General features: G+C 45.3%; 1 protein-coding gene across 2 annotated transcripts in view; it reads right to left on the bottom strand.

The window, feature by feature from the left end:
* Positions 1-1,131: 1,131 nt before the first annotated feature.
* The window catches only part of DNAI4 (dynein axonemal intermediate chain 4), a 56,587-nt gene continuing 29,860 nt past the window's right edge, over positions 1,132-27,858 (bottom strand). For both annotated transcript variants that reach the window (XM_068239272.1, XM_068239273.1), the window contains exons 9-17: positions 24,889-25,022; positions 24,703-24,789; positions 22,707-22,858; positions 15,396-15,553; positions 14,524-14,648; positions 13,907-14,005; positions 10,506-10,732; positions 8,452-8,605; positions 1,132-1,267 (exon numbers count right to left, since the gene is read on the bottom strand). In XM_068239272.1, coding sequence (XP_068095373.1) covers positions 1,217-1,267; positions 8,452-8,605; positions 10,506-10,732; positions 13,907-14,005; positions 14,524-14,648; positions 15,396-15,553; positions 22,707-22,858; positions 24,703-24,789; positions 24,889-25,022 — 1,187 coding nt within the window. In that variant the 3' untranslated portion in view covers positions 1,132-1,216. The remainder of the gene's footprint in view (positions 1,268-8,451; positions 8,606-10,505; positions 10,733-13,906; positions 14,006-14,523; positions 14,649-15,395; positions 15,554-22,706; positions 22,859-24,702; positions 24,790-24,888; positions 25,023-27,858) is intronic.

The following is a 27,858-nucleotide window of genomic DNA, read 5'->3' as shown; positions in this document are numbered from 1 at the left end:
CAGCATGCATCCCTCGCTGTCCTCCCGGGTGCCTCTGTTCAGCCACAATCAGTCCCGGTAAACTGGCTCAGTCGCGCCAGTCGGCTCTTCTGCACATGCATGCATCTCCAGTACACTTTAAGCACATGGGCATGGGGGGACAGGGTTGGGGGTATGTCGGTCGTTGTGATATTGAATGCCATTACGGTCACACACATGATCAACCACTTGCTTTCCAGATTTTCCAGCATGTCCAATCGATCCTTTCGACCATGTTCAGTCTAAAATCAATAAAAACCTCCATCGGGCAGACATGTTGCAGCACATTTCCCTCTAATGCGATAAAATTATCGAATAGGAAGCTTGATCAGCCCATAAAATCACCTGATGTATAGACACCTTTACAATGTGTGGTCTCTTTCACAGCCATGACACAGTACACTATTTGATGGACACATATAACCCATTTCCTCATGTGAGGTCTTCTTTATTTTCAAAAATACTTAGCGAACGGACGTTGCTCAGCCCAGCTGCCAAAATAGTGTACATAGAGTAGGGAAGCTGGGTGGCATCTTTTTATGGATCCTTTCCAGGAGGTGCTTTTGTATATAATATTAATATATTAATACTGAAAATCCCCCATGAAGAGATGGAGTAGTCAAAAACCCAACATATTTCTACTACCGGTACATACTATAAGTGATAGCAACACAGGAGAAAAGTAATTTATAGCTCATTTTACTTTGGAAGAAACATACTTATGTGTATGTGTTTACATGAATTTTAAATGTTCCTTTAAATAGAATCTGTAGAGTTAAAAACGTTCCCTGGGAAGTACTGACCTCTGCCTGAGCCCATCGGGAAGCTGCTACTGTACCTGCACTGGAGTCAGGGAAGGTAAATATTGCAGGCGCTACTGTGCCTGTGCCACAGCCGACATCCCTTGTCTGCTGTGGTTTCGGGGGAGCCAGCGCTGCCACCATGGGACGGAGGAGAACGGGGGATGCCTCGATAGGACCCGGAGGCTTCCCCGTCCCGAGGTAAGTACCCCCCAGGGGACTTTTTTAACTTTACAGTGTCTCTTTAAGTAATTATCTCACAGAGGTATATAAATAAGCTCCTGTGTAGAAATAATGTAAAACACACAGCATGTGGTATGTACAAAGTGCCTTTATTATTCCACCGTGTCACCATCACGGCATATCACCACCAGAACGGCTCATTAGGGCCCCATAATTCACAGCTGACTTGCCAGCGTTGCTTCGATGAGATCGGACAGTGCGTTCACCTGGAAGAAGAGAAGACACAACCTTGTTAGAGTACAGCAGGCCGGGCTGAGGGCAGACACAATGAATTATGGGAAGACGTCCTCAGATAATTGGAATGGCTGGGGCCTCTTGTCATAAAGGGTGACGTTCTCCATAAAAAAAGCACTTAGACTCTGAGTCACATTTCACAAGGGGGGGGTTTGCAGGAGGGAAGAGGCTGAACTGCCTATAAACGCAGTAAAATGAGCAGAAAACACAACGGGAAATAAAATATTTATGGGAATGGATTAGCAAGCCAGGAATTTATGAGCGACCTGCATTGTATTTAAACAAACCCGCGTTGCCCTTATGGATAAAATCCATTATTGTAGCTTCTTTCGCAAGCAAAGCAGATCCAAACGCTTTTCAGTTTTGAATTATATTCTGAATACAATTGGTAATATTTTATAGGGGGGATTGTACTCTTCTATATCTTTCTTCAAATAACACTGTAAAAGTAGACCGCAACAAGAAATCTAAATATAGAGGACAACTGTATTTGCTCATATAAAGAGATATGATGAGAAAGTAGAGCTCCTTTCTCAGTTAGCAGCAGCACAAAGCTTAATTAAAGGGAAGGTCCGAGGGGATTAAAAAACTAAAATCTACTTACCTCTGGCTTCCTCCAGGCCCCTGGCAGCCGTCCTATCCTCGTCGCAGCTCCGGTGGCTCCCGGTCCCCTCCGGTGCAGATGCCGACCTCGCCAGGTCGGCAACTACTTGCGCTTTAGAATGCGGCTCACTGAGTCGCACTGATGTCATCCGGACTGTACTGCGCAGCGCAAAGCTACTGTGCCTGCGCAGTACAGTCCGGATGATGTCATCGCGACTGGATCGCAAATAGGCCTCTTGTACCGGAGGGGACCCCGGGCCACTGCCGGGGATCAGAGCTGCGGGGAGGGCACAGGATGGCTGCAAGGGGCTGGAGGAAGCCCATGGTAAGTAGATTTTTGTTTTTTAATAACCTCAGACATTCTCTTTAAGGTGACCATAAGGGCTTATTCACACTGGGGCGATTAGCAGGCGATTCCCGCTAACTGCCAAAGTGCTAGTGCAATACTAACTCACTGCCGTGATTGCTGCCGATTGCAGGTGATTCACGATTAGAGATGTCGGCGAACCCCTCACACTGTACTACTCCGGGCCACTATGACCCGGAGTAGTACGGCTGTGTGGCCTGGCAGTGCACATCCTTGATCGCGTGCCTGTTGCAGGGCACTTTCTGCACATGTGCGTGACTTCATTAGTGATGTCACGCTCATGCGCAGAGAGTGCCCGGCAACAGGCATGCGATCAAGGATACGCAGTACCGGGCCAGCACAGCCTTGAACTGTTCGCCAGCATCTCTATTTGCGATTAGCGGCAATCGCAAAACGCGGTGCATGCAGCATTTGACCGCAATTCTAGAGCGATTGCGACACACTGCTTAAAAAGCGCTAATCGCAATCATTCAAAAATCGCGATTGTACAGAGATTTCACCACTTTAATTGAGGTAAAATCATTTGCACAAAATACTAGCGCTAGCGTTTTGCGATTGTCAGTGTGAATGGGCCCTAAATCAGGTGACTTGGTGGGTGATCGACCATCTGATTATTATAATCGAATCAAATGAAAATTGGTGCCGCCAAGTGCATGCCTGATCAACGCCGCAACCCATTTCAGGCTGAAAACTGGTAGCATGAATCGAGCAGACATGCTGCAAGATGTAGGGCCGACTTGCTCAATGAGGTGCGTGGAGGAAACGGCGAGCGATATCGGGGCGAGCGACGAACGTGACAATACCTCCGATGCGGCGTCCCCAATGTATAATGTGTGTGTACATGTGTGAGTTTATACATTACCTGTTATATGTCACGGTTCCCATCCGTCTTCTGAATCCGCCTTTCTTACATAGCCGCATACACGCCGCCTGCACATAGCACGCTGACGTGTGTGTGACGTCACGCATGCTGGTGGAAGAGGCGGATTCTGAAGACGGATGGGAACCGCAACACAGGACAGGTAATGTATAAACCCACGCATGCACACAGCATACATGTACATGAATACACTAGGGCACAGCGGCGAGGCAGCGCATGTGGCAGGCTTGGCCAATTCCTGAAAGATATCATGTTGAAGTCGATCAGTAATCAGCCTGCGGTGTATGGCCAGCTGACAGATCTCTCTCTAATCAGATTCAATTAGAGTGATTTGTCGCCTGATGCACTCCATGTCTTGACACTGAGGCCCCTTTTACACTTAAACAGTTGCTCTCAGTTATAACTGAAAGAAAACGAATTCTCAAAGTACAGTAATGCCCATGTTTTCCTATGGCACAGTTCACACTTAAAGAGAAACGCCAACCTAGAATTGAACTTTATCCCAATCAGTAGCTGATACCCCCTTTTACATGAGAAATATAATGCTTTTCACAAACAGACCATCAGGGGGCGCTGTATGACTGATTTTGTGCTGAAACCCCTCCCGCAAGAAGCTCTGAGTACCGCGGTACCCTGGGCAAACTGCCACAATGTAACAATGTTCACAGACAGGAATTAGCTGTTTACAGCTGTCTCTAACAGCCAAAACAGCTAGGAGCAGCTACATAACCTGTCCACAGTAAAAATGTCACCATGTAATAAATGTCAGTATGTAAATTGGGGAGAGGAAAGATTTTACAATGAGCAAACACTGACTAAATCATTTATACATAATTATGGTAAAAATGAAGCACTTTTTTTACTACATTATTTTCACTGGAGTTCCTCTTTAACGGGTTTTAACTGAAATCTTCTTCCCAATGCACTGCTGTGGAAAAAACGCGTACCATTGTGCACGAACGCACACTAACGCATACCAACTGATTAAGTGTAAATGGGACCTTAGCGCCCATTTACACTTAATCAGTTGGTGTGCGTTAGTACGCAATGGTACTCATTAGTACGCGTTTTTCCATAGCAGTGCATTGTGGAAAAGATTTCAGTTAAAACGCGTTAAGTGTGAAAGGTGCCATAGGAAAACATGGGCATTACTTTAAAAAGCAGTTGTTCTTTCAGTTATAACTGAGAGCAACTTATTAATTGATTGATTGCCTCAGCCCACCGCGTTGTCTAATGTGAAAGAGCCCTCAGGCCTTGTCAGCAGCTCCTGCGCACTTGTTAGGGCTCAGCACAGGCAATGCAGAGGAAGTCACATCTCAATGTGGCCACACTCAGACATGATATGATGTGATTTTTGCTGCCAGTTAACCGCATTGTGCCAAGTGCTGACACACGTGGGGTTAAGATGGCCATACACTGGTCAATTTTTCTCATCAATATCTGCTAGAAATTGATGCCGCAAGTGATTCCCAATGATCATTTTTTGCCAAAAATGTATCACTTCGGTCGCATTGAATGGAAGATTTTGCTTGTTTTGCTAGCGGCGTTTGATTTCGAGACAAGCACAACTTTCATTTCTCAGCACGTGCTTCCTTCCGCCCCTTCATTCCACCGCCAGGCTGTCCTCCATGACTCTTCACTACCAGAACACCAAAAACACTAGAGGCCTCTAGCAGTAGTGCCGTTGTAATGTCAGCTATTGCAGCCCCGCACGTTGTGCAGCCCCGCATGTGCAGTAGGAGCCTGCGTCCCATTAAATTTTGCAGCCACGTAAAACGTCCTAAATATCTCCACTTCCGCACCACGTACACTCCCGAAATTTTCAGGGGAGGGAGGGGACCCCCAGATCTAGCTCTGTGCCGAATTGCAGCCCCCGAGCCCCGCTAGTTCCCGAGATAGGTTTGCTGCAAACCTATCTAGGGAACTAGCGGGGCTCGGGGGCTGCAATTCGGCACAGAGCTAGATCTGGGGGTCCCCTCCCTCCCCTGAAAATTTCGGGAGTGTACGTGGTGCGGAAGCGGAGATATTTCACGTAAATAATGTCTTACTTCCCACTTAGCATGCGCAATACTCAGTGAGGAAGGCTGCTTCCGGGCTGCAATATCTGACATTACACCGTCCCACCTATGACAGAGTGGCGCATTTGCTTCAGGCGGCATGTACGCAGGAGCGGCATCTTGCCCGCCTCCCTCCCGTGGCCGCTGATGTATTACCTTCTCGGCAGGTGTTTCCTACAGTCCCCATCCTGCTGCTCGCCGCTACATAGACCTGCTGAGCCGCTGTAACAGGACAGCGGCCAGCCTCCTATCAGTGCGTGTACAGCAGCTCAGACTGATCTGAGGTCTGTGTAGCGGCGAGCAGCAGGATGAGAACTGTAGGAAGCGGCCATCAAGAAGGTAATACATTTGGTGCCATGGGGAGGAGGGTTCAGACACTGGGGAGACTATACTTCCTATTCTGGGGCAACTATACTATCTATACTGGGGCAACTATACTATCTATACTGGGGCAACTATACTACCTATAATGGGGGCAACTATACTAGCTATACTGGGGGAAACTATAATACCTATACTGGGGGCAACTATACTAGCTACATATAATGGGGCAAACATATTAGCTAATTCTAATGGGGTAAATATACTGGCTACCTATATGGGGGGAAATATACTGGCTACCTATACAGGGGCAACAATATTGGCTACCTATACTGAGGGCAATTATACTAGCTACCACTACTGCGGGCAACTATACCTGGCTACCTACCTACACTGAGGGTGAAAACTTTCTGGTGCTGTGCGATCACTGCAAATCGGGGGCAGCAAAAACTCTAGAACAGGCCCTGTCTAGCGGTCATGTAAGGTACATGCCACAGAGCTCCAAGAACTTGACCTATGGTGTTTAGTCATGGGACACTCAGGTTCTACCAATTTCAGCAGTCTATCTAAGTAAAAAAATTGCTGTAATGTTGTTTTTAAAATAAGTTAGCAATAGCGGCTCCTGTATTGCTATTCTTACAGGCGCAGGACCAAATATGGCGAGAACTTGGCCCATGTACAGGTGCCTTCAGAAGGATGCTGTCACGCAGGCGAGGGCTCAGACAGGCGGAAAGTCCCTAAACAACCAGCCGGAATAGCTCCTGGTGGCAGAAGCCAATTCAGGACATAATAATTAGTTACATGAGAAGAGTATTACATTCCCAGCCGCTCCTGGGACATCTCAGGTATCAACCCACCTGTCTGCAAAATCAGATAAACAGCCTGGAACATGGCACGCTGGAATTAGACACGCAACAAAATAACTAAAGAGTTTACAAGGAAGATAACAAGCCAACCACTTACTGGAACATCTAGCATGGATTTCCCCCTCACTGACTGCTTCCTAAACACACACACACAAAGGAGGAGGCAATCATGTAATGTTTCATCCAGGCTAAGCTTAAAGTGTATCAGAGGCCGCGATCCCCCAATAAAATATACATACCTGGGGCTTCCTCCAGCCTGATCGCTCCCACGTCATCTTCTCCCTCTCAGTCCCTCCGGTACTGGTCCTGGAAAATCCTTCAGTCGGGGTTAGTCGGTCCATGCGCAGTCCAGCCAGGTGCGTTCCCATCTCCGAGAGCGTTCTGTGTCTGTGCAGTAGTACTGTGCAGGCGCAGGACACTCCAGGCGATGTGAATGTGGCGGAAGCGTGCTCGCAGCCGGGCATGTGCAGTTGGACCCAGATCGGAGAACTTTCAGGGGCCAATTAAGGAAGAATGGGGAGGGAGAAGAGGACGATGTGGGAGCAATCAGGCCAGAGGGGGCTGGAGGAAGCCCCAGGTATGTATATTTTATTGGTGGATCTCCATCTCAGGGTCACTTTAAAGCACAGCTAAGGGCAAAAAAATAAAAAATAAATAAATAATAATTTAAAAAAAAAAAGATACTTACCTAAGAAGAGGGAAGGCTCTTGACCTTGCAGAGGCTGCCCACACCGTCCTGGACCACTGTTGCCGCTTGTGGGCCCACAAAAAAAAAAAAAAAATCTGACAAGAGCTTGTGGAATTTGAGATCTGTGACGCACTCCTGTTCATGCATGTACTGATCCTGCACCTGAGCAGTAAGTTGTAGCCACTCCTGCATGACAGTAAGAGAAGCGCAGCCTAGATCTTCCAGAGGGTCCCGGCGAGTGGCGATGGGGGGCGAGGAGAAAATGGGACGCCATCTTAGGCAAGTATCTGATTTTTGACCAGAGGTTCACTTCAGGTACACTTAAAATAACAGTACAAACATTAAAGAAAAAGCCTGGTACACATGCTAGAGCCAGTCGCCAAGAGATCCGGATCATGTGAGCTGAGTGCAGGCTGAGGGAATTGTTTGCCTCCTTTCAAACTTCATCATGCACCACGTGTTGTCCCTCATCCCTTCTCCGTAGCAACAGTATCAGTTGTTAGTCTCTAGGCTAGCAACACTTCTCTACAGAACATCGCCTCAAACTGCTGCCTTAGGAATCAAGTCCCAATCCCAGCATGCGGCTGTACTCGTACATGTGAACGCACCTTAACCATACATGCGCCAATGGAAACCCGTTAAAGTATTTATGCTTGTGCTGATTAAGCTGCGTACATATTTCCAAAACGGTCATTCATTCACTTGATTGTTTCGAGTGAAAATTTAGCAATGATCTCAACTGCCCCGGTGGCTCCGTCCGGTCTCCATCTTCAGCCCCGTTGCCTGCCTCTCCCTATGCCGGAAATAATTATTTACATATAACATGCGCCGGAGGGAGAAGACGCAAACAATGGGGCTGAAGATGGAGGCCGAGATGGAGCCGCCGCAGCAACAGATGAGATATTGCAAGGCAGCTGAACCATGCGGGGGCCATAGGGAGGCAGGCCACCTGGGAAGTCAGACAGTTCCTGTCTGAATCGGGACTGGGTCGGACTATAGCATAACCGTCACTCATGAGGAATTACAGCCATAAAACATTTTTCCTGGCAGTAATTGGCTCCTGAGAGCAGGAGAGAGATAAAAAGGATCAATAGTTCATAGATTTTAGCTCTGGCATACTTCAATGAATGTGTCATTGAGCAAACACAATGAAACCGTTCTAACTTAAAAAGTAGACTAAAATTAAAAAAAAACAACTGTGGAATGTCTTAAAAAGTCATTTTTAGGAGGAGGAGGATAGATATTATTGTTTATCTCATCAGTTTATTTTCACCTCGGATGTCCTTTAAGCATAGAATGCGCATGATGAAATAGTTAGTTTTCTGTCCACTATTACAATACTATGCAGTGCATGCCTATCTAGGATAGACTCACCTGTGAAGCCTCAGCACTGGGCATGTTCCGTAGAGTGTACACACCAACCTGTCCATCGCTGTCTCCTATCAGGGCACAGTTTGTGTTTTTAGCAAAAAGCAGCGTCGTCAGTTTTACCCCAGGACTGGCGGAGCTCACTATGATTGGATCTAATCTGTAGAATACACAATACGATTTATAGATATTTGTGTGCATGTAGATTTTACAGTCAAAATTTAAAAGGACCTTCCAAAGAAACGTAAAAAAAAAACCTAAGAAATGCATACAAGGGGCAGCTACCTGCCAGAGCTTTGTTCACATCTGCAGGCATTAATCATGAACAGAATTTCTCGACTGGTTACTGTAATAGTCTGAAGTGTAGTGATCATGATCCAAATTTGGACCAGCAGATTGACTCACGTAAGAGCAAAATAACCCTTAACCCAGAAAGGAAAATGAGAAAAAGCCTCAAACTAGCCATGGGCTTAAGACTTCCGTCTTTCCCAATTACCGGCTCCAGCAGACCTACAAACTACAGCATACATACAGTACTCCACAGACACTTCAGAATAACAGCGGCTAAAACGGGGCCTATATGTTCCTTTTTAGCCAACAGACTTAAAGAGGCACTGTTGTGACATATAATAGAATGCAGTACATTTTTCAGGATAACCACTTTTATGGTAATTTTCCTGGTTTCAACATCGGAAACCATTTTCTTTATCTATATATTGCTGTATATTTAATGTAGTCCTGTCCTTCCAGTGAGGTTTAGCCTAGGCTGATTAGCTGTGCAGAACTCTACTCTCTAATGCTAGGATTAGTCTGCATCAGTCTATCGATGCTTGTCCAATGGAAGCAGCTTAGAGATAGAGGGACAGATACAATTTACAACTTCAGCCTGACTTTCACTCAATTCACATCACCTTAACCACTTCCCTACCACGCTATTTTGTGCTGATCTGTGCTGCGTGGGCTCTCCAGCCCACAGCACAGATCAGGTTGCAGCCAGGCCGATCAGACTTCCCCCCTTTTCCCCACTAGGGGGATGTCCTGCTGGGGGGGTCTGATCGCCGCCGGCTGCTTGCGCTTGCGGGGGGGGGCTCTTCAAAGCCCCCCTCCGCAGCGCTTCCTGGCCTCCTTCCCCTTCCCTCCCTCTCCCCCTGTGAGCGGCGCAGGACGGATTTCCGTCCTGCGCCTGATGGGATAGGCTTTAGCCTATCAGATGCCGGTGATCCCCGGCCAATCAGAGGCCGGGGATCACCGATCTCCTCTATGGCGCTGCTGCGCAGCAGCGCCGTATACATGTAAACACCGGGGAAGGTCTTCCCCGTGTGTTTACATTTACCCTGCGAGCCGCCGATCTGCTCGCAGGGTGTTCACGGAGACACCCTCCGGGAACTGACATGGAACGGCCGCTCGTATACACTTCAGGATTCAGGGGCGTGTATATACGCTCCGAGAATCCGGAAGTGGTTAAAGGACAACTGACCCGAGGCAAAGCTACCTAAGGTAAGCACAGAGGTATGTTCAAACTGGATCCACATACGACCAAGTATTGTCCATTCCGCTCCTCTCCCTACCTCCCCCCGGTCCCCGTAATCACTCCTTGACTTCTGGCTAAAATCAAAATTTTCAGACAGTAAGAAGCAGGCTTGTTGCAATGTTCCCTGCCAACACCCTTCCATTCCATTTTCCTCCCTACCTTACCTTTAAGTGGAGGATGATAGGCCTGCCTCTTACTGTCTGAAAATGTAACTTTAACCAAAAGTCAAATGTTTCAAGGAGTGATTCTGAAGTCTGGGGGGAATAAGGAGAGGAACAGAGATCATGAAGAGATATGTGGCTCGAGCATGAACATATCTCTGTGCTTACATTGGGTAGCTTTGCCTTGGGTCAGGTATCCTTTAAGAATGCTTTGTGTATAGCAAAAAAAAGTCCAATTAACAATGTGGGGCTTTGAACTAGATCCCTTGGTATCCACATTTACACTGATGCCAAAAACAAATTTCACATGGAAAACCCCAATCTTACTACACATCCAGTAACTTCGGTCATTAGGTTCATTGACTCACGTGCTGACACCCAAATCCCAGATCTCCACCCTGTCCTCTGTGACGGCTCCAAACACCAGCGGGGAGGCGGGAGACCACATGATGTCGTGGATGGCATTAGTGGTAGAGGAGAATGTTAGGACTGGTTTCAGGATATCCTGGCGCCATAGATGTACACACCAATCCGCTGAGCAGCTGAGAAATATGTCTGGACAGAATGGCGACCATGCCAGCTTGTAGACTGGACCCTGAAATGCAAGCAGATGTAAGGATACATGCAGGACTTACAGAACAACATTCTTCCCGGCTAGAAGAGTTTGGATGGTGCTTTCCATGGCTACAAAGTCAGCTCAGAGCCTCAGAAATAAAGATACAAAAAGAAGGAGGGCACCACCTGAGAACGTGACCCAACTGGTGGAACTGAAGGGTTCTTATAGACTGCAGTCATTAAATTTTTCCAACAAACATGTTAAGGTGGCCATCAAGCATGTGCTCTACCTTAGGCCAGTTCCCCTTTGACCTCTGGCCCAGTTATACTCCTACTAGATAACCTAAAGCACACCGTCTCTAGGTAAGAATATTGTATACTACTCCACCTCTTGCCCCCCCCTCCCCCGCCACCATTCCTTTTGATTATAAGCTTGCAAGGGCATGGCTCTCTAACTGTTTTGTGTCTAGGAATTTGTTTTACATTTATTCATATTAATTTTGTCACTGTAATAAACCATACAATTTTTTTTAGACCTTTCACATTCAAATTTCTTGAAAAAAAAAAAAAATCAAACCAATCCACCATGCGCTATCCAATTCTCTCTAAATGGATCAGGATTTTTAATCATTACCAATAGATCAAAAGTTAAAAAATACAGGAAATATGATACATTTTTCTAATTGCAAAAAAAAAAATTACATTCTAGAAAATATTTGATTAAATCATGGATTTAGCTTCTCAAAATTCACCCCCCCCCCCCCCATTATTCTCTGCTAGAAAAGAAAATTCAGAATTTATTTCTACCAGTTAAGGCCCATGCCCACGGGGAGATAGAATCTGTCAAAGCAGCTGATGAACTTTTCTTCTTACCGACCTATAAAAAATGTATCCGTGAAGTCTACGGCACTTTACTCTACACCCTTCATCGTTTAGGGCTCTTTCACACTAGAGGCCTTTTTTGGCGTTTTACTGCCACGGCCATAGTTGGCGTTTTCCATGGTAAAATGAAAGTCCATAGACTTTCATTTTACCTTTCACACTTAACGCCACGTTTTTGAGCGTTGTGTTTCAACGCTCCCAGGTGCTTTTTCAGGGCCTACTGCGGCGTTTCTCATTTCATTGATAATCATGTATTGGCGTTAAAACGCCTTCAAAACGCACCAAAACGCTGACAGCCAAAGGCCGCGTTTTGGCCTTTTCTACCACTGCCTCTAGTGTGAAAGAGCCCTGAACGGTTCTATTGGTTAACAATCAATTGTCATTCTTCTTGCAGTCTTCTGTTGTCGTTTACATCACATTGCAGATATAGATCGCGAGACCTTTGTTCATAGGACCTCTTACATTTATTTTACCTTGCAGTGGGTATGTAGTTTTAGTGCTCTCACTGGCCCAAATGCAATTCACTTTTTCTCCTGAGTTTCATCCTTGGTGATATTTTTACATGTTGTCAACGTAATAACTCTTAAGTCACCAGCAAGCCAAAAAATACTTAAAGAGAATCTGAATTAAAAAAAAAAAATGCCCCTGGGGGTACTCACCTCGGGAGGGGGAAGCCTCTGGATCCTATCGAGGCTTCCCCCATACTCCTCCGTCCCACGGTGGTCTCGCTGCGGGTCCTGGAACGGCGAGCATGTAAATATTTACCTTTCCGGCTCCAGCGCAAGCGCAGTTGACGCTCTGGTTGCGGAAATAGACAGAAGTAGCCGATTCCAGTCGAGTCCGCTGTACAGCGCAGGCTTCTTACGCTTGCGCAGTAGAGTGGACCCGACTGGAATCGGCTATTTCCGTCTACTTCCGTGCTGAGAGAGCCACAACAGCCCCCCCGCTGGAGCCAGGGAAGGTAAATATATCAAGCCTTGTCAGGCTCGTCGAGGGAGAATTCCGGGACACTTCGGGGGAGCCAGCGCTAGATTGTCTGCAGCTACAGGGATGGGGGAAGCCTCATTGGGACCCTGAGGCTTCCCCCTCCCGAGGCGAGTACCCCCCAGGGGACTTTTTTTTTTATATAGGGTCTCTTTAAAATAATTTTGACAATACTTTTTCACCTACTTTTTGGTACTTTTTCCAATGCAAAGTGCTAAAAAGTTATTATAAATTGAAGATGATCGCCTAGGAGAAAAAAGTGAATTGCATATGGCCCATTGGGCCTGTTTCATCATGGCCATGCATGGCCTTTGTGGCTGAGAGAGCCATGATCGCCACATATTTTAAAATGTAATTCAGTGAGAGCCATACAACATGTTTCAAACGAAATACAAGTACAGTTGGAGCGGCTGCTAGTTTTGGGGTAGCGCCAGTAAGTTTGTAGTGCATGCTACAGGCTACAGCAGTAACGTGCCTACTTTGAAATGTTACTTGTGCTGCCACACTAAGCTGCGCTGCTTGAGCAGTGTAGTTTAGTGAATCAACCCCTACTGATTTGTCTGTGAGCCAGATGTAGTCATCAAATGAGACACATCTGGCTCCGAAGCCACAGGTTCCCTACCCCTGTTCTATGTGGTAGGACTTGAAATACCCAGAGTTAGGGCCAGTGCACACCAAAAACCTCTAGCAGATCTGCAAACGCTAGAGGTTTTTGAAGCAGATTTTCAGAGCGATTCTAGGCATGTTCAGAGAGGTTTTCTAAACATGCCGATGTGTTTTTTGGAGCGTTTTTGTGTACCAGATTGTAGATTTTGTTACAGTAAAGCTGTTACTGAACAGCTTCTGTAACAAAACCGCTCTGATCTACCGTTTTTCAGAGCAGTTTTCCACTTCCTATACTTTACATTTAGGCAGAAACGCCTCAGAAATTTAAAAAATGCTGCAGGACACAAGTTTGCTTTTGGGAGAAAAATGAGCAGCTCTGGTGTGCACCATCCCATTGAAATACATTAGCAAAGCGGTTTTCCACCAGCAAGCGTATTAAAAAATGCTCAGAACCGCTCTCGGTGTGCACCAGCCCTAACAGATTGCCATGCAAGCCCATGGAGAGCTTGCTGGGCAATATATAAAATGATCACTTTAGATGGAGTTCCTAGATTCAATCTGTTGGCTTTAAATGAAAAAACTAACACATCAGTCTTGTAGAGAGAGGTTCTAAAAACTGTATGGGTGATCTTAGAGGCAGACACTCTTTTTGTAGGATTATGAATAGGACTTCTGCAGACAGCTGGGATGTGCTCTGGGAATCTAGAATTAGTGTAGAGCAGCTGAAATCACATGAGCTCACCTTGTGCGCTTTGTAGGTATCTAGAAACTGTTCATTGTAAGAGCAGGAGCACTTGTGTATGTGTCCCTCTTCTGTCCCAGCAAGGTATATATTGGAGTCCTGGAAAAGAGCAAAGAATCATCACACTGCTCATCTATGCACGTCTCTAGTGCCTTTCCTCCATTACCGTTGCATTCCCTGACCCTGCGGTAAAATAAGGTAACGCAGCAAATGTAAAAAGCATCTTAAACTAAACCAGAGATCTTAAAAACGAAACATTTGATACTTAAATGTGGCTTCCTCCCGCCCCATAAACACGTGAGAGCTCCATGCCATTCTCCCGCAATCTGCCGTTCAGCCGTGATCAGCCCTGGTAACTGGCTCAGTCGCATCAGTACGGGTTTACTGCATTTGCAGAAGACCCAGACTGGACACGACTGAGCCAGTTATCGAGGCTGATCGTGGCTGAATGGCAGTCGGCGGGAGAATAAGAGTGTTTATGGGGTGGGAGGAAGCCCCGGGTAAGCATCCAATGTTTAGTTTTTAAGATCTCTGGTACACTTTAAATACAAAATAACACAGCTACTTCCTTCACAGCGTTGTAAAGTTCGTTGTCATGATAGCTGTCAGTTTATTACCACTGTGAGGAAATCAAAACACATTCCAGGAGCCTGGCGGGAGATGAAGGCCTCCCCTTTCTTCTCCTTCTCTCCAGCCGATTTCCTCATCCTGTCGCTTCCCGTGCGTTTTAATCTCATCAGATCTGCCACACAAAAAAAAAGTATCATTGCATTAAACAGACCATTGCATGGCAGTGCATTTGCAAATCCTAGAGGAAGTGGAAAAGATTGCAAGGGTGGTAAAAAGTCAGGTTAGAAGTGCAATGCGACACATACAGTACCATGAAAGTATGCTTCACTGTCACTGCGCACGTTGCCCATTAATATGCACAGAAAGCTGTGCGTTACTCTGACAGAACCCGCCACACAGCATCCAGATTGAACATACCATAGAAATATCATTGCATTGCATTGGAATGCAATTTTATTGTTCATAGAGAGGGAACACAATGGACGCAGTGTGCAAGGACCCTCAGGTTTCTTCATCAGTTATAATACAAATCCGGATGTGAAATGCAGTTCCATCAAACATCAAAAGAATTACAAAGACGTTTTCCTGACACTCCCTCATGATATCATAGTTTTTGCATGGTTTTAACTCATTTTGTTGCACTTCCTGTTCAGTAAGCCAGCACCTATTCAGTAAAGAGACCTTGGGCAAGACCTACCACTGCTACTGCCTACTGCGCACACCCTAGTGGCTGCAGCTGAGGCTTTGAGTATGACAGGAGAAAAGCGCAATATTATTGTTCTGTGTCTTGTCTTATTCTTACTGAGTAATTGACCTAACACCTTAGAGCTATGCTACATGGTGTAGGACTGCTTATTCATTCTCTGATGCACAGTTTGCCTTGTGGAAAGACAAGAACCTCTATCCACGTTTTCCTCACCACTGCAGTCGAGTCCTTTCCTTATATGCCACCGTACAATCCTGCCGTCTGCACAGATAGACACCAGAATCTCCCCTCTGTCCTCTCCCAGGCTGCTGGAGTCCTGCTCAATCCACTTCAGCTGCCACACCGGACACGTGTGCTTGTTGGGATTATCTCTGTGTGAGGAAAGAGGAAAGTCTTTCAAGTAGCAGAACAGGGGTTCGGTTGAGGTGTGTGTCCATTCCATTCAGTAAATACTCATTGAATTATGTTTTTGTGTGACTCATGTTTTTCAACATTGAAACTTTTATAAAAAAAAAAAAATAAATCTAAATGTACATACAGATTGTAGTAATATATATATATATATAAAGTCTTTGGTATCAGTCATTTATAGCATAGAAAGAGATACAATTTTAACTATAGAGTTAGAACTTTAACCTTGGTGTCGTCTCAAAAGGTCAATGACGTGATATTCTAAAACACGAGAACAGGGCTATCTGAGAACCCACGAGAACAGGGGAAGAGGAAAAAAAAAGGCCAGCTAGTTGTACCCCAGAAAGAGTGGGTCATTCTTGAGAAAATCTATCAGCCCAGGGTGACCACATCCGGTCAAACCGATCCTCGTCATCGTATAGAGTGGCCGTAATCTTTTCCATCCAGTAATATTCATTCATTTTATGCTTTAATGTGGCTTTTGGCAAAGAAGGAGATTTCCACTCTTTTGCTATAATGGCCTTAGCCGCATTGCTAAAATGTACCAGCAATTTATTGATGAATTTAGAAAGAAGAGGATCGGATTTACCAAACAGGGCAACCCACGGGTCAAGAACTATATCTGTATCCAAGACTGTAGAAGCCAAACTAAAACATGCTTTCCAGAAATCATGCACCACAGTACAGAACCACCAACAATGAGCTTGGTCAGCCTGCACTGTACAACCTCTGTAGCAAAGGTCAGTGTGTGAGAGGCCCCTTTTGAAGAGGAGTGAGGGTGACCTATACCAATCATAGAGAATTTTGTACCCTCTTTCTCGAATTCAGCTATTCCTGGAGGATTTAGCAAGATCCAGGTATAAAGCCTCCCAATCCTCTAGGGACAATACTTTCTGAAGTCTCTCCTGCCACTTAATCATAGCAGGGGAGATTTCTTCTAAATGTTGATACCAGATCTCATGGTAGAACAGCGATATCATACCGGGGGTATGTCTGTAGGAGTGAAATTCTCTAGCAATAGAAGGTGGGGAAGCCTCAAAGTCCTCCATTGCGCAACCCCGGGCAAAATGCCTAATCTGTAGATATCTAAAGAAGTCTTGTGTCTGAAGATTAAATTTGAGTTGTAGTTCAGACCATGTTAAAGTGTTACCTCCAGGAGCGATGTCTTTAAGCGTGAGGGGGCCTAAGCTCAACCACTTTGACCAAGGCTGGACTTCTGTTCCTGGTGGGAAGTCTAGGTTCATAAGTATTGATTCTTCCAGAGAGCATCTATTAAGAAGTCCTAGTTTGGGTTGTTGCGTTTTCCAGATAAATAAAGATTCCATGATAACTGCCAAAGGTCTAGATTTATTTAATAAAGGGCGCCTAGCCCAGAGTAAAGATGATAAGGGGAAGGGGTGTATTAATGCAGCCTCGAGGTCTACCCATCTGATTGTGCACGGGGCAGCCGACCATTGGCTATTTGTGCTAAACGGGAAGCGTAAAAATATTTGAGCAACATAGGGGCACCCAACCCACCCTGAGTTTTGCCTCTTGCTAAATATTGATAGCTCATCCTAGGGACTTTGCCAGCCCAAAGAAATCTCATGAAGTGTGACTGCAATTTTTTGATGTCTGAAAGAGAGATTCTAATAGGGAGGGCTCGAAAAAGGTAGAGGATCTTTGGTAATGCAGTCATCTTGAGTGCATTTATACGACCAGTCAAAGAGATGTTATAATGGTTCCATTTACTTAGCATGCTGCTGTATGTAATTTCGCTAGGACAGGTATATAACTACCTGCATAGAGTTGCGCAATGGAGGGCGTGAGAATAATCCCTAAACACTTCAGACCTCTGGCTTGGATCTTGAATTTGAAGGTGGCAGCCAATGCTGACTGTTGAGCATGCGTTAGCCCAAAGGCCAGAGCCTCCGATTTGGAGCGATTAACTTTAAAACCAAATTCCAAGCAGAACTCATCAATTAAATGAAATAGGGCTGGTAAAGAGGTGTGAGGGCTGGAAAGGGTGAACACTGTATCGTCCGCAAACAATGCAACTTTAAATTCTTCCTTCCCAACCCTCACACCCCTAATATCTACAGAATCCCTAACCAGAAGAGCCAGAGGTTCAATGCACAGGATGAAGAGAAGTCGGGAGTGTGTATAAGCTACGCACTCCATTAAGAAATTCCCCTGAAATCCCAAACCTCTGCAATACCAGGCGTAAATAGCGCCAATCTACCCTATCGAAAGCCTTCTCTGCATCTAATGACAGACGTAGAGAAGGCCCTCCAGTGTGATTCATGACCTCGATCGTGCCTGCCATTCTCTTAACATTATCCGTGTTCTGCCTTCCCATGACAAATCCAGTCTGATCTGGGTGAATGACTTTTGGCAATAAGGTATTCAATCTATCGGCCAATATTTCTGAAAAAATGTTGATATCTGAATTTATCAGGGATATTGGTCGGTAGTTTGAGATTTCGGCACAGTCTCTTCCGGGTTTGGGTATAACCACAACTGAAGCCTGGAAAAATTCAGGCAAGAGGTCCTCCAAGCCCATCAACAATTTGTTGAAAAGGGATGTTAGTACCGATGTAAGGTGGGGTTTAAATGTTTTGTAAAAGAGGGCTGTATAGCCATCAGGGCCAGGGGCTTTTCCATTCTTTAACCCTACTGGCGGTCTATTAAAAACCGCCCGGGGGCAGCGCAGCAGCTTTTTTTCAATTTTTTTTTAGCCACTGTGCAGCGGCATCCCCACGCCCGCTTCGATCGCCTCCGGATCGGAGTTCAAAGGCTCTTTTTCTCTGTGAGAAGATTTTAATTAATACTCCTCTAAGAGTAGCTTTCAGAGCTGCCCAATGTATGCTTCTAGAGATATCGTTCGGGGAATTATGGGTGAGGGATTGTCTGAGAGACTCAGAAACCTCCGCCTGTACCTCATGGTCTTTTAAAAGAGACTCATTCAACCTCCACTGGTATTGAGTAGGGGGACCCTGGATAGATAATATGGCACTGACCGAGGCATGATCGGACCAGGATATTTCTGACATATCCACTGAACTGGTCCTTTCCAACAGGGTCGCATCCATGAAAATAAAATTGATCCTGGAATAGGACCCATGTGGGTATGAAAATAAGGAGTGCCCTCTCTCTCCCAGGTGTAGCGCCCACCAAGCGTCCCATGCATTGACCTCTTGTAGAAAAGAGATAAGAGTTCTATTAGTTCTATTAGTTCTATCTATCTACGTATACCTAAGCTAGCGGTATCCAGTACTGTATTGAAATCGCCCGCTAGGAGTAGTTTTCCCTCTCTGTGTATGGCTATCTTTGAGGACAGAGGGTCTAGGAAGTGTTTTAATCCTTCAGAAGGGGCATACACATTTACAAAGGTGTATATACATCTAGAGATGGAGGCAATGACAATTAGAAATCTTCCTTCTGGATCTCTGATTACTTTAGTGACATCTAATGTGATATTAGCCACTCCACATTTCTTGATAGGAGCTGAAGCATAAGTGTGGGGGTATGACTTATGCCAAAATTTCGGTTCAGATCCTTTCATGAAATGGGTTTCCTGAAGGAAAAGTACATCTGCTTTCTGGTTTTTATAAAAAATTGTTCACCATTCTTCGTTTTTGAGGGGAGTTTAGCCGTTTAACATTGTGGGTAATTATTTTGAAATCAGGAGGGACTGTGCCAGTGAAGGGGTTCCGGGATGGGTCAGGTTTTGAAGTCAGACTCACAAGGAATGCAGAGTGGCCATGCTTTTGTAGACCAAGGACACCATAGGGTTAATTAAGAACAAAATCTCCACAGGGATAACATTAATTAAGACTGAATACCAGCAATATACACAAACAATAACTGATTAAAGGACAACTGAAGCGAGAGGTATATGGAGGTTTCCATTTGTATTTCCTTTTAAGCAATACCAGTTGCTTGGCTATCCTGCTGATCCTCCATCTGTAATACTTTTAGCCATAGCCCCTGAACAAGCATGCAGCAGATCAGGTGTTTCTGACATTATTGTCAGATCTGACAAGATTACCTGCATGCTTGTTTCTGGTGTTATTCAGACACTATTGCAGCCAATAGATAAGCAGGGCTGCCAGGTAACTGGTATTGTTTAAAAGTAAATAAATATGGCAGCCTCCATATTCTTCTCACTTCAGTTGTCCTTTAACCTCCCCGGCGTTCTATTGAGATCGCCAGGGAGGCTGCGGGAGGGTTGTTTTTTTTATAAAAAAAAATCTATTTCATGCAGCCAACTGAAAGTTGGCTGCATGAAAGCCCACTAGAGGGCGCTCCGGAGGCGTTCTTCTGATCGCCTCCGGCAAGCATAAGTAACAAGGAAGGCTGCAATGAGCAGCCTTCCTTGTTTGGCTTTCCTCGTCGCCATGGCGACGAGCGGAGTGACGTCATGGACGTCAGCCGCCTCCGATCCAGCCCTTAGCGCTGGCCGGAACTGATTGGTCCGGCTGCGCAGGGCTCGGGCGGCTGGGGGGACCCTCTTTCGCCGCTGCTCGCGGCGGATCGCCGCAGAGCGGCGGCGATCAGGCAGCGCACGCGGCTGTCAAAGTGCCGGCTGCGTGTGCTGCTTTTTATTTGAGGAAAATCGGCCCAGCAGGGCCTGAGCGGCAGCCTCCGGCGGTGATGGACGAGCTGAGCTCGTCCATACCGCTCAGGAGGTTAAACATCAGCATAACTTCAGCCAAAAAATACTCGGCAAGGTAGGGAATCATATCTGTGACTTTCCTAATAAACTTCAAGTTAGCTGCGAGAGTGGAATATGCAGCTTAAAGGGGGGGAGGGGGGTCAGTATGCCTATTGTAGAGAAGAAGATAGGCAGACAAAAAGGAAAAATCGACCAGCATACGCAGCACAACAAAAAAGAGAAAATACATAAAGTGAGCACCAGATTATAGGTCAGGACATAGCTCAGTATTCCGTGCTAATCGGTTGGTCCTGTGAGTTCGCATTACGCGTGGATCTTCTGAAGCCCACTTTAGACCATGTTACGCGGGGGGGATTCACCCGACTCTGAGGGGTAGTTGCAGGTGAAGCTTGCTTATCTGGAGCTTCAATGCGTAGCTTGTCAAGCGTGTCTTGAATCATATGTGAACCATAGACCACAAGCTGGCGGCCATTAAACAACGCGATAAGTTTAAAAGGAAACCCCCATCTATATTTTATGTTGTTGTCGATCAATAAAGAGGTCAGAGGCTTCATTTCCTTCCTTATTTTTAAAGTGATCTGAGATAAGTCAGGGAAAAAAGTGACATTGTCATCTCCGAAGGTAAGGTCAGGTGAATGGCGTGTTTGGGATAATATGGCTTCTCGGGTGCTGTAATAGTGAAACCGCAGAATGATGTCGCGCGATGGTTCCTTATGCCGTGGCTTAGCCCTGAGTGCTCTGTTGGCCCGGTCCACGCGTAACTCAGCAGGGGGGAGATCAGGTAGCAAGGAGGCACAGAGGGATTCTAGGTAGGGAGTGAGTTCTCTAATTGACTCCGGGACCCCTCTTACTCTGAGGTTGTTCCTCCTGTCTCTGTTCTCTTGATTTTCCTGACCATCTTTAAGCGCCTGAATATCAGTACAGATCTCACCAAAGTCCTGGTCTGTCTGCATGCAGAAGGCCTTAACCTCGTCTACCTCCTCCTCTAGCTCATGCAGTCTCTCGTCTAGTGCAGAGATCTCCCCTCTAATTTCCTTGACCACGCTAGTGTTGGATGTTCTTACCAGCTTCTCGATGTCTTCGTAGAGCTGCTTAAAGAAAACCTGAACTGAAAATTAAAAGACAAAATAACCATACACAGGTCATACTTACCTCATGTGTAGTCTACTCCTCAATCTATTTTTCCTCTCCTGCGTCCTGTTTGTCCACTGTGATCAATGGAATTCTCCGTCCTCCATTTTGAAAATGGCTATTACCCCATAACAGCTTCCTGGTCAGCACACTGTTAAACTGTTACATCGCTCACTTGAGCCATAGGGAAACATGGACACATCAGTTCTCCTCTCAGCTGTAACTGACAGCAACTGATATATAACAGCCGCGCGTCAAGACTCTGCCTTTGTGTGACTCATGTTTTATTGTTTTTGTTCTTTGTACACGGTTATTTTATGTGCAACTGATGCATGGTATGCATGCTATGTTTTGAATTTGGAAAAACAAAACAAAAACATTTTTCCAATTCAAACAGAAAAAAAAAAAAAGAATTTTTACTTGCCTAGAGCTTCTACCAGCTCCCTGTAGATGTCCTGTGCCCGAGCCGTCCTTGAACGATCCTCGGGTCCCCTGCCGCAGCTCAGTTTGAGTTTCCACTGACTAGCCAGTCGATGGCCACTGCACCTACACGGTCCTGGCTGCGCACGCTCTCACGTCGCCGGGAGCGTTATGCGCAGGCCCAGTACTAGGAAATCTCGTACTGCGCAGGACACTCCCAGCAACGCAAGGACGCACACAGCCAGGGCCGTGCAGGCGCAGTGGCCATCGACTGGCTAGTCAATGGAAACTCAAACTAAGCTGCGGCGGGGGACCAGGAAGTCGTTTAAGGATGGCGCGGGACAGGACGTCTGCAGGGGGCTGGTAAGCCCCAGGTAAGTGAAACTATTATTTTTCCACTTTAGTTTAGGTACACTTTAAGGGTTCAGACCACGAAGGGTTCAGTGAATGCAGAAATGCATGTGGTGGGGTTCCATACCTCAAACAAGGCCAAGAACCACTGCTTTAACCTCCCTGGCGGTATGGAGGAGTTAGGCTCATCCAGCAGTTCTAAGGTAGGTCTTTGTTTTTTTGCATGCATTTTTCACATTAAACTACATGTGAAAATTAGCACACAAACACAAGTTTTAAACGCAAAAAAAACCCTTTTCTGACAAAAAGCTGAAGAGTGGGGAAATTATGGCCTGTCAGAAAGGGAAAATTAAATAACATTTTTGGACATTTTTTTGCATTTGGAGGTTTTATTATACTCAAAATGTTTACTAGATCCTTGCTTGACACATTTGGGTAAGTTACAGACAAAATCATTATGAAAATTATTGAACCACTTTTTGTACAGACATCCATCAGGGAAGGATAAAACTCATACCATACCATATATGGCCAGATAAGACTGGTCACCATACCTGCTGTCCAATACCGGAGCATCATCTTTGCTCTGTACATTGTAAATGGCCACAGTTCCGTCATACATCCCCACAGCAAGGAGATTGGGAGAGGCTGCAGAGAAGTCCACGGCTGTAACCCCACTTTCACAGTGAAAAATCCTCTCCGGCCACTGAGAAAGAAGAGAAGATGGTGACAAAGGCAGTTAGATGGCGACTGAAGGTTAATGTTGGTAACCTTATATATACTGTATGTAGGGTGTAGTAACTGTAGCAGTAGTAGTAGTAGTGTAGTAACTGCATTGTACCCAATACACTGAAAGCACAGGACTTTAGAGCACTGGGAGCCATGACTCTGTACTTGCTCTTGGGCTCATGGCTCTGTACCTACGCCTAGAGGTGCAACTACAACCAATCAGGCCTTCCAACAATCATCCGTCAGCCGTGCCTCCAGCCCTCATCTCCCAGTGGCGGGACAGGTCTTCTGCACTTTTCTCTTCAATATAGCTCCTTGCTGTGCAGCCAGTCACCATGCGGCTCTTGTGTCCGGCATAGCGAACCGCATGGCGATTGGCTTCCAGACGCGTGGCTACACTGAAGAGGAGAATGATATGGACCTGTGTCCCACTGCCAGAAGCAGATAGTCTATAACGTCATGCTGCTCTGAATTTAGTGCTAAAATTGCTGACAGGAGGGGGCCCCGCCCCCAGGATGTCGAGGGTAGCACTCCTGCCTACACTGATGAATGTATCGCTATGGGCACGGAGCTATTGTCAAAAAAACAATGTTGAACCAATGGAGCTGCCATTGACTGTGTCTCTGTGGTTCTTTGAGGTTACAGCAGAGCAGTTGATAACATTGATAACAGAAGGAATTAGCAGAAGCTGTATGGGAGTACAGTTAGATAACTGGCTTAAATACCCCTGCATGGTTATCAAACTCCACTTTATTTGTTTATTCACAAAAGGCAAAAACCTCTGTAAAGATTTGCTTTGAAAAAAAAAAAAAAACTCTTTCCTCCGTACTCATACTGCCAATCAGACAGGTCAGTATACTACTGATTTCTTTTTTTTTTTTATAACTCCAGGTAGTGTCTTATATCTTTATATCTTTTATAACAATACCTTCAAAGGCTTTTTTTTTAAGTCACATTTTCACAGCTCTTACGCTAAAGAATCCCAGATAAACATTCATATGAGACAGTTTTTTTTACTATTAAATATAATTTTGCCTTGTTAAAACAGACGGTACCTGCAGTAATTTAGCTTTAAATTAGCAACTGTAGTTTCCCATGATGCATCACTCCCAAATATGCAAATTCCCACTTTATGCCACTGAAAGCCAGGCATACATAGAGAACCGCTGATATATATTGAGCCTATAGCTTATAAGTTTTACAGAGCCACATCAATCCATGCATACAGCCCGTTTCAGATTTTCTGGTCCTCATCAGTGCATGGCATGGATTTATATGGCTCTATGGGAGAGGACTTGAGGCTGGTTTCACGCTGCAAACCTGCGTTTTCAGTGCAGTGTGATCAGCTGATCGCACCGCACCGTAACACCAAAAAAGCCCTAGAAGATTACTGCGGCATTGCGCAGTAATCTCCATTTTGGCTGCAGGCCAAGCTAGAAGTGAGACTCTCTGGCGCTCACTTCCTGTAGCTGAAATTTGAATAACGCGGAAGTGTATTGGAAAAATACGCTTCCGGACATGCCCGCCACAATGTGAAAATTTTTCAAAAAGCTGCACCGCTATAGACTTTCATGACTTCTGGGTCATCGCACGTCACCGCGCATGTCGTCGCACGTCACCGCGCATGTTGCCCACCAACGCGCTGTTGCGCCGGCATTGGCCATGAATGAAATTTGTCACTTCCGTTGCATCGTGGAAGTGTGAAATGCCCCAAAGACTTTCATTGGCGTAGCGTTGGCCTGCGGTAAAATAGGCAAATGCAACTCGCTAGTGTGAAAAGGCCCTCAACCATGAGCCATTTGGGTCTTCTGTCTTTCTTACTGTTGTGTTCTTTAGCGACCAACAACATGCCAGTCCACTTTTTTGTTCTTTGAAGCCAAACTGGCCATAACCGACCGCTAGGAGATCCTGCAAGATAGAAAATATATGTAAATGGAGACGACTGCATAATGAGTTCCAGAAGGCGCCTCTAATCCACAACCTCGGTTTTCTGATAGTTCCACTTACTGGATTCTTCTTGTTCCAAGATGTGCTGCTCACGTTGTGTCCTTTGGTCTTTTCACAGACAAAGGACCACAATCTATCTAAACTGGGAGACGTGACTTTGGTGATTACCTCCGTGTCATCTGCGGAATCTGGATCTGTAAATATATGCAGATTGGATAACGCCCAGCAGTATACAAATAACTCCATATAAAAAGAATGTACAAAACAACGTAACATAAAAAATGCAGTTTCAAAGATATTTGATTTTTTTTTTAGAAATCCAAAAAATATAAAGTATTACAAATTTAAATTCATTTTAGAGTCCATCCTCTGTTGCTAGGGAAATGACCTCATGAAGCAATGATTCGCAACCTCTTACTGGTTGTGACATGCCGCCAATGAGAGGTCATCACTTTATGATGTTAATTTTTTTTTTCTAATGACCTTATTCTTTATACATTTAAGTAAAAAAGAAGAAAAAAAAATACCCTTTTTGTTTTTCACCAATTAACGTTTTTTAAATAAAAAGTGCCATGGAGCGTAACAATAGACCCTGCAGGGGATGCATCCGCAGGGGGGCCTAGAAGCAGCTGGGGGCCCCATGGGGAGAGAAGTTTCTTTTCCCTGTCCTGAGAAACTAACAACTAAGGGCACGGAGAGAAAAAGCTTTCTATTGTCTGCACAATTGTTCTAATGCCTCTGCTCAGCCACTTACAAGGAATCATACAAAGTTTTGCAGAAAACGATTTGTAGAAAGTCCCTACACAGTGTGCAGCAGGGTCTTGTGTACAGTGCCCAGCCCCAACCTCGCTATCCCTCCTCAAGTGCTCTGTACTGTAGCGATACTGGAGAAGAGTCCAGAGCCAGTTCTGCTCCATCAGAGGTGGACAGAGTGAGTGTAATAAGCTGAGGCTGGGAGCACACTCGTCTGTCGGTTTTCTGTATGCATTTTCTGTACACCATATGTGCGAGGGAGGGGGGCCCATCCAAATATTTGCATAGGGGCCCAGTGATTTCTAGTTACTCCCCTGAATAGTACCACTGTAGATTAAAACACAAACTGTGTTGGCTGTGTATCCCAAAAATTAAATGATGTTTCTGGTACAATGTATGACTCTGCAGTGGGCTTCTCTGATGAGTTCTTTATGGATCACCATTGGTAATATGGGTACAGGTGTGTGCCAGCTTCCTCTCTTGGGGAAGGTGGGCGGAGAGCCGCATCATTGGATGGTTGCAGCGAGATTGTAAGCTCGTAAGGGAAGGGCTCTCTCACCCTTTTGGGTCTTGGACTGTTACCTAATCTTTAGCTTGCACTCTGTTATACATTTTATTCATCAGGTTACACTTGTCATTGTAATCACCATTTCTGTATTTTGTGCCAGTGTCCATATTTGATGTACAGTATATCATGGTCTGTTTCATTATATACCCAATGTTTGTTTTTTTACTTTGTACAGTACCAAGGAATATGTTGGCGCTTTATAAATCAATAATAATAATAATAATAATAATAAATAGTCATGTCTGAGAGAACTCATGGATAAGCATGTGATTTGTTTGATCGGCTGACAGATTTGCAAAGCTCTGATTTGCTGTGATCTCACCCTGCTTTATCACGTGATCATGTCTAGCACATGAGAGACTTACAGATCTATCACCTGTCCAAACTGATCCCATGCTTTTCCATGAGTTCTAGACATGACCATCACTAGTTGTAGGTGAGAGAGGACTCCACTTCCAGGGTAATATTAAACTTTCTGTCTGGTAGTCTGGTCTATTGGAGATGGGGAAATAACAGTGGAAGGGTAATATTTATGCCCTTGAAACGAAGGCCATTTAGAAGATTTGTTGACAAGCGGTTTGAACGTGCTTTATCATCTACTTTCTAACCCATCTCAGCTATACTTTAAATAAAACATGTATATATTTGATGGCTACAGGCAGCAGTTCCACTTTTCTCCTTGTTCCCACCGCAAGCAATTTGATGTAAGATTTGTGAGTACCGGTATTTTACTAACTACAAGCACACACACAGACACAGTAAATTGTGGCACTCTGTTCCCGCTAGTGCAGGGGTCGGGAACCTATGGCTCGGGAGCCAGGTGTGGCTCTTTTGATGGCTTCATCTGGCTCACAGCTAGTGGTTGATTCACTAAGCTACACAGCTCAAGCAGTGCAGCTTAGTGTGGCAGCGCAAGTAAAATGTTCAAAGTAGGCACGCTACTACTGTAGCATGCACTACTAACTTACTCGCGCTCCTCCCAAAACTAACAGCCATTCCATTTGTCCCACCCTGGATCCTGTCGGATCACTGCACTTTGATTAGCCCTATAGGCTGCTTGTCACTTCAGCCAAAGTGCGGGGATCTCATCCTACAAAGTAAATCAACCCCCAAGTCAGCTAGCGAATTGTACAAGCTGTTAGTCAATATTCCTCCTGTCTGGCTCTCGGGGGAAATTGCTGATGTTGCTGAAACCCAAGAGAAGCTGAAGACGCGTCTGACACTTCCGCTGCCCGAAGGATCAACTGTATACACATCACCATGGCAACAGGGACGTGATCCCTCTGCTGCACATGCGCACTGTGCCAGTTTGAAACATATTATATGGCTCTCACAGAATTACATTTTAAAATATGTGGCATTTATGGCTCTCTCAGACAAAAAGGTTCCTGACCCCTGCGCTAGTGCAATGAGACTTTTGTTAAATCACCAACATGCCACATGCTGTATTGTTCATGCATAAAAGTGCAATAAAAATATACAAATACTGCAGGTGCTGTGATTTTGGTAGATTGGCAAAACAAATAATTTTCCTATACACAGAATGTGTTAAAAAGTGCTTTGATAAAAATCCATAAATAAAGAAGGTAAAAACACACAGAAATGATTGATGAATTGAAAGGCTCAAAAAATTGCATGGTGCAATATAGCAAAAACTGCAATGTAGTTTGTGTGTGCCTTCTGTCGAGGGAATAGGCCCTTTACATAGG

The sequence above is a fragment of the Hyperolius riggenbachi genome, chromosome 6 (genome assembly GCF_040937935.1).
Source record: "Hyperolius riggenbachi isolate aHypRig1 chromosome 6, aHypRig1.pri, whole genome shotgun sequence".
NCBI lineage: Eukaryota > Metazoa > Chordata > Amphibia > Anura > Hyperoliidae > Hyperolius > Hyperolius riggenbachi.
This window is presented reverse-complemented; position numbering and strand designations above follow the sequence as displayed.